The sequence below is a fragment of the Rutilus rutilus genome, assembly GCF_951802725.1.
Source record: "Rutilus rutilus genome assembly, chromosome: 23".
Taxonomy (NCBI): Eukaryota; Metazoa; Chordata; class Actinopteri; order Cypriniformes; family Leuciscidae; genus Rutilus; species Rutilus rutilus.
In genome coordinates this window covers 7860667-7867888 of record NC_140233.1, presented here as the reverse complement: position 1 = coordinate 7867888, position 7222 = coordinate 7860667, and the positions used below count along the sequence as shown (strand labels likewise).

General features: G+C 37.0%; 1 protein-coding gene across 1 annotated transcript in view; it reads right to left on the bottom strand.

The window, feature by feature from the left end:
* syt12 (synaptotagmin XII) overlaps window positions 1–6430 on the bottom strand; it is a 10189-nt gene extending 3759 nt beyond the window's left edge. Inside the window, exons 1-6 of the mRNA XM_084397814.1 lie at window positions 6213–6430; window positions 2221–2271; window positions 1930–2123; window positions 1110–1490; window positions 164–379; window positions 1–28 (exon numbers count right to left, since the gene is read on the bottom strand). The exon at window positions 1–28 is cut by the window's left edge and continues 93 nt beyond it. Of these exons, the coding sequence (XP_084253940.1) occupies window positions 1–28; window positions 164–379; window positions 1110–1490; window positions 1930–2123; window positions 2221–2263 (862 nt within the window). The 5' untranslated portion in view covers window positions 2264–2271; window positions 6213–6430. The remainder of the gene's footprint in view (window positions 29–163; window positions 380–1109; window positions 1491–1929; window positions 2124–2220; window positions 2272–6212) is intronic.
* Between the last annotated feature and the right edge of the window lie 792 nt (window positions 6431–7222).

The window sequence follows — 7222 nt, the reverse complement described above, 5'->3', positions numbered from 1 at the left end:
ACAGGATCTCGCCGACGGCATCCACAGCCTGAGGAGAAAACTCAATCAGCTCTTTGAACTCAATCCTCTGAACAAAATGATTCATTCTTTCCATTTCTACATATAGGAGGAGATTTACTGATTCCAGTTCAGAGGCAGAATGAAGCATCCAGGTGTGACGTACCTTGTTGATGTCCTGCAGGTAAAGCCAGGCGTTAAACGGCCGGAACGGAAGGTCCACATCCGACAGTTTAAGCTCTGCCACTCCAGCACTGATGTGCCGGTCGTCTGAATCCACTCCGAAGGTGGAGAAACGCAGACTGTTCTCATCCAGATTTACTGAATCCAGCGGAGCAGAAAACCTCTCGTCAAACACCACGGTGAAGGCGTTTCTCTGGACCTGCAGGAGAGAACGACAGCGCCAGTGATTAATTAATCAATGCTAGAGTTGTTATGATAATTACATTTTACATTATGATTTTACACCCTTTTAATGATCCTAAGAATTAAACTGGATGTTTTTGTAAACTTGACTTCTATATTTAAATGAGATCGGTTCTGATTGGCTGACCTCTTGGCATATGAAACAGGTGTTATTATTGTTAAATAAAACTAAAAAACAATTAAAAATCATTTTTGTTCATTGAAATAAAGCTGAGGGGAAAAAAAGTTCACTTAAATCTTAAACAATGCTTATACTATATATATATATATAAATAATACATGAATATGATAATAAATGTACAATAAATGTAAATGAAAATTAGAAATGTTGTCTTGGCAACTAACTGAAATAAAATAAGTTGAAGTTAAAGTACTTAAAAAACGAAATAAAAACAAAATAGAATTACATTTTTTTTTATAAATTAAATAAAACTAAAATTAAAAAACTAAAAAGACAAAAGCACACAAAATTACTAAAAATTAAAACTAAACTTAAAAAATATAAAACTTTACTAAAATTACAAACGAAAATATAAAAATTAAAGCTAAATATAATACTAAAATAACACTGATATTGTTGCTGAACTCTGAATAGGATTCATCTATAAAACTCTTTAATATCAACGGCGCAAGAAAAATCAATATTTTATTTCATGATACGGCAGGTGTCTTCTGGTTTATGATACCCGTGTGGCTCCCAGGCTGATCTGCTGAGGGACCAGCGTGACGGTGATGCAGCATCCAGGGAAGTTCTCCTCCTCCTTCTCCAGCAGGTCTTTCCCCTGGTGCAGCGAGACGAGCAGAAGAGAAGCGCGGGTGTCCAGCTCCAGCGTGACCTCCAGCTGCCCCACCGTGAAGTCGTGTCCGAAGGTTTGAGCGATGGACGAGATGGAGCACAGCGATTCAGAGGACATGGAGCGATTCAGGGAGCTTCCGCTCGGATCCAGCTCTCGGCTCATCAGCTCCAGCGTCCCGAGATCCCGAAGACCATCTGGAGTGTCCAGCAGCTGGAGACTCGGCTTTCGGCTCGCAGAGGACGCCCTCCGCTGGTTGGAAGCTGCAACACGCTGCACGAAAAACAGCAAGCATCATATTATTATGAAAATATTTTGTACATTTAAATGTGTAATATTTTATCAATTATAATACTTATACTTCTATTAATAATATATATATAAGTTAAGATTATTAATAGATAAATAAGATTATTATTAATTAGTATATATATTTTTTTCTTTAATATAAAATTCTATCCAGGTTTTTATCATAAGATAAATCATTTTTTACTGTTACTTTTTTTTCTACATAATATAATAATAATAATATATATATATATACCATTTAAATAAAAAGATTAAGTAATTAGTATACACATCATTTCTATATTGATTTTATAATAAACTTTAATATAAAATACATATTTTTTTATTTTTACTATTAAAATAAATGTGGTAATTTTCTTTTCTCAGTTTTTCTGCAGACCCCAGTTTGAAGACCCCTGCTCACCTTCTGTCTGACCTCAGAGTGGGAGGAGCCATATTTCTCCTGCAGGTAGCGGTAGTGGAAGTTTGGGAACGGAGAGGGAGTCGGGAAGGAGCCGGATTTATATAATTTCCACAGATTCACTATAACCACAGCAAACAGAACCAGGAACCCAAACACATACAAAAACACTTCCCAGCCAGGCGGGTTCAACACCACTGACACACACACACACACAAAACACAATCAGAAACTCACAGGGACTCATATGAAATCACTATGAAATCTAGAGGCGTATGAATGACGACTGCTCACCGCTTAGATGATATTCAGAAATATCCTGACCCTGCACAGACATAGTGCCACCTGAAACACACAAGACATTCAGAAATACGGCATTCACAAATTTACCATGGTAACCATAGTTAACAGAGTTATTGTTATTACAAACCATAATAACCCTTACAAATAATATACTGTGGTTGTACTATGGTAAAGTGATGGGTTCCGATGGTAAGACAATGGTCCTATGGTATTTTTGATTTATAACCATATTCATAGTATACACCATTGAAAGAATACCATTGTACATACCCAAACATATCGTAGTAGGAACATGGTATCATGGGGGAAAAGGCCAGAAAACATGGTATTAACATGGCCCTTGCAAATAACATTATTATGGTACATATCCAAAAATACCATACCAATACAAAGCACATATTCAATAAAAATCATGGTAGTACCATGATACATGTCAAAAACAAAGACAAAGCTTTATCATATCTATCCAAGAAATCATGGTATTACTGTGGTAAATGCCCCCAAAAACATGGTATTATCATGATGCATGTAAGCAATAATGTCCAGAAAAACAATGTATACACACGGCCCACGTCTAAATAACATTAAAATGCCACATAATTACTATGGTACATACGTTTACTATGGTTATAACTTATAACATTTTCACATATCCAATAAAAACATGGTAGTACCATGTGTCAAACACATGGCTTCATCGTACCTATCCAATAAACTATGGTAATGCTGTGGTAAAAAACATGGTTTTCCATGATGCATGTAAACAAATGTCCAGAAAAACGTGGTATTAACACAGCCCACGTCTAAATAACATTAAAATACCACAAAATTACTATGGTGCATATCCAAAAATACAATGGTATTAACATATCCACATAGTCATCATACTTATCCAAGAAATCATGGTATTATAGTGGTAAATGGCCAAAAAACATTGTATTACCATGATACATGTACAAATTGTATCATTATTTATACATTTTATATATAACTACTATTAATACTACAGTAATACTTTTTGCAAGTGACATAATAAGCTTTCAGAATCTTTCTCATTTTAATTTAGTTAATCACAAGTTACCACAGTTTTATTACAGTATCTGCAGTTACTATGGTATTTTTGGCAGAAGCAATGAAGGTTCCTGTGGTAAATAGTTTGAAGCACCTTTGAAACCTGGGAAAGACACCTCAGACATGAAAAGAAAGTCAAGTTAGGTCTAAAAAGAGAGAAAGTGAGAGGCGTATATGCTGTGAGTCATGCCGAGACTTCTGGGTAAAGAGATGAAGGGAGCAGCGGGAGCTGAGGAAGACTCCTGCAGAAGAATATGACAACGGGCCAATTAAAGCATCTGAGAAGCGAGCGCTCGCACGCTCTCATCCGCAGGGTTATGAGCGTTGGGATTCAGGGCATTGTGGCTTTTACATGTCTAGTGTGAAACGGAATATCTAATGAATACGTGTTGAAGTCACACTGTCAGGATTGTTAGCAACTCTATGTAAGCGCGCGCGCGTGTGTGTTTGTGTAACGGCCCACGCTCAGTCTGTAATGACTACAGGAGCACAGATGGACACACACACACTCTTGGAACAGTGATACTGTCTGGATGCTGAAGCCAATATCCCAAAATAATTTCCCAAATGGCACATTCACTTGAGCTGTAAACCTTCATCCTGATAAACAATGAATCATGGAGCAGAAATCCCAAGCTTGCTTTCTTCAGTTCGCTTTGGTTTCTTTATTTGAGGTTGCGTAGGCAGTGTCTTGCCTTTTATGAAGATGCCATTAGTGAAATAAGATTGAATTGGTTGCATAGATGCTTAAGTCTTTATCTTACAGACATTAAGGTCTAGATTTAAAGGGATAGTTCAGCCACAAATGAAAATCCAGTCATTATTTACTCACCCCTCATGTAGAATTATTTATATTTATTAAAATCCTCAACTAGCTTTTATTTTTATATTGACCAATCATGAATGAATTAAGAACAGTTTGAGTAAAATGTAATTAAGTCAGAAATCTTGTCAGAAAGAGCTTTAAAGGGATAGTTCACCCAAAAATAAAAATTCTGTCATAATTTACTCACCCTCAAGTCGTTCCAAACCTGTATGAAATCATTTCTTCTGCTGAACACAAAAGAAGATATTTTGAAGAATGTCGGGAACAAAACAGTTGATGGACCCCATTGACTTCCATAGTATTTGTCCATACAATGAAAGTCAATGGGGCCCATCAACTGTTTGGTTACACATATTCTGCAAAATATCTTCTTTTTAGTTCAACAGAAGACAGAAATTCATACAGGTTTGGAACAACTTGAGGGTGAGTAAATGATGACAGAATTTTTATTTTTGGGTGAACTATCCCTTTAATTTATTTAAAAAAATCACCAATCTTTGTATATACTGTATATATATATATATATATATATATATATATATATATATATATATATATATATATATATATAAAGAGGACATTCTGTATAAATTCTGTCTCCTTTTGTGTATTATGGAAGAAAATCATAGACAATAATGACATCATTTTGGGTGAATTATCCTTTTAAAGATATATATCTTTCATAAAGAGTAAATATTCTGGAAAAAGCATATAAATAGATTCTGAAAAAAGTCTTGAAAGCAAATTGATTTTCTTCTGAAAGCCACTCCACCAAACAAGGCCTGAAATACCAGGAGGCCCAAACCAACAACCATCTGCGTGACAGCCAAACTAAATCACCAGAGCTAATCAAGATGCTTTAAACGATCCTGTGGCACGGATCATTCAGATATGATTGTTTTCCAGCGCGGATGAAATAGAGGCTGTGGACGGATGGAGAGCTCGAGTCTCGAGTCTGCACTGTCAGCTACTCTCTGCAGGACTGAAGCAAGCAAACGCTAATAAATCAACCGAGCTTTTAATCTCCAGAATGACTCATAATAACACTTTCACTGAAACACAGACTCGGAGAAGCTGCCTGCAGGATGAACGACCCACAGCAGACCACACACACACACACACACACACACACACACGCGTTGTGTTTTCATGTTTTGTGGGGACTTTCCATAGACGTAATTGTCTTTATACTGTACAAACTGTAGCCTATATTCTTTCCCCTCACACTAACCCCATCACAAAAAAACTTTCTGCATTTTTACATTTCCAAAAAACACCACGTAGTATGATTTATAGCGAACCAAAATATGTCCCTACAAGAACAAGAATTTCGGGTATTGCCAGCTTTTTTTGGAGGGACATTTTGTCCCCATAATGTAGTGTTTACCACGACCACACACACACACACAAGAAACCTTTTTCTTGGAATTACAACTCGAACTCCTCAAAGTATAAACAACCACAAAGCGGAAATTTACATACAACATGCCCAACATAAAGCAGATGGACTAGAGACGTCCAACAGGGAACGAAACACCTCAGACACACAAAAATGACGCACAACAGACAAAATGCGAACACATAATACACACAAAAGTGCACAGCACATATAAAAACACTCAAAAAAGGCATGTAAACACCAAAAAAACTAGCACATTCAGCACAAAACAAACACACTGGTGTTTTCATTTCGCAGTTGTTGTACTGGGGGTGCAGTGTGTTTTATTTGGCCCTTGGGGGTTAAATTAATGCCCTCATCAGAGGAGGGTCCATCAAGATCACCATGACAACCACCCGAGTCGCGGGCACGCGCACTGCATCAGCACGTAAACGGGCCCGAACTTCCAGTTCCACATCGAACCGACACCAACCGGCAGAAATAATAGGCTACATGACAATAATTCAGCATAACTGCAGCACGTGTATGAAATACGTATGGCACAATAATACATTAATGTATGAGATAATATGTATAGCCTATATTTATTTATTCACATTCATATTATTATTACAGGATACTCGCGACATGTGCAGCATATGTACGTGATATGTGAGCGCTCATAAACACGCTTGTGTGTGTTCTTACCTTCAGCAGTGTCTGTTTCTCCCTCTCCTGCTCACACACACTTTCATCCATCAATTAACGCGCAATACAGCATCAGAAGCACGTGCAGGATTCGATCACATCTGACGCGCGCGCGTTTAGATCAGATCTGAAGTGTGTCTGGGTTTTCCTCTGCGCATGATGAAGATCTGAATGCAGAAGTCCCACCCCTGCAATGCAACTTCAGCACCAACACACACACACACACACAGGCGCGCGCGCACGGATAGGGGTGAAGGGGCTAGTTGTCACACTGAACATTTCTCAGGGACGATTTAGACAGATTAGTACGAGAATTGGCTACAAAAAAGAAAAAAAAAAAAGAAAAAAAAAAAGCGAATGGACCGTTGTTACCCAAGAAAAAGACTTCATTGAACAAACGCCAAGCTTTTGTGAAAATACGCACCAATAGCAGCACTACAATGGACTCTGCCGTTAAACAATTATATTTAAACAGCAAAGCAAACTAAAACGGCAAATGTGTCATACCACAAAAATATCAAAACCATTGTTTTGGCAATCAAATTTAGTAATTAATAGGTACAATACAACCTGATATTTATACAAAACATGTATCCTTAGAACAGAGATCCTCTAGCACTGTAACTTCATTTTATACGATATTGGGATTTTATATTGTTGGATAAAAATGTAGTTTAGATAGAATGATAGATAGACCAATAGATACAATAGACAGACAGGTCCTATAGACAGACAAACAGATGGATATAGGTAATATCATAGTACTATTAGCACATTAATGTGCTATGGTATTTTAATGGTGCTCCATTATAGGCCTACTTCAAAATAAAAATACTATGGTCCAAAAACCATGGTAGTACCACAGTATCCGAATGTAGTGGCCAAAATGGTCAAATTATTTGCATTAAAAGGTTATAGTAATATAACTAGTACCAGTTTGCAACATCCAAGCACCACGATGAGACGGACAGTTAAAAATAAATAAAAAAAACTGACACCACGAGTCTTGT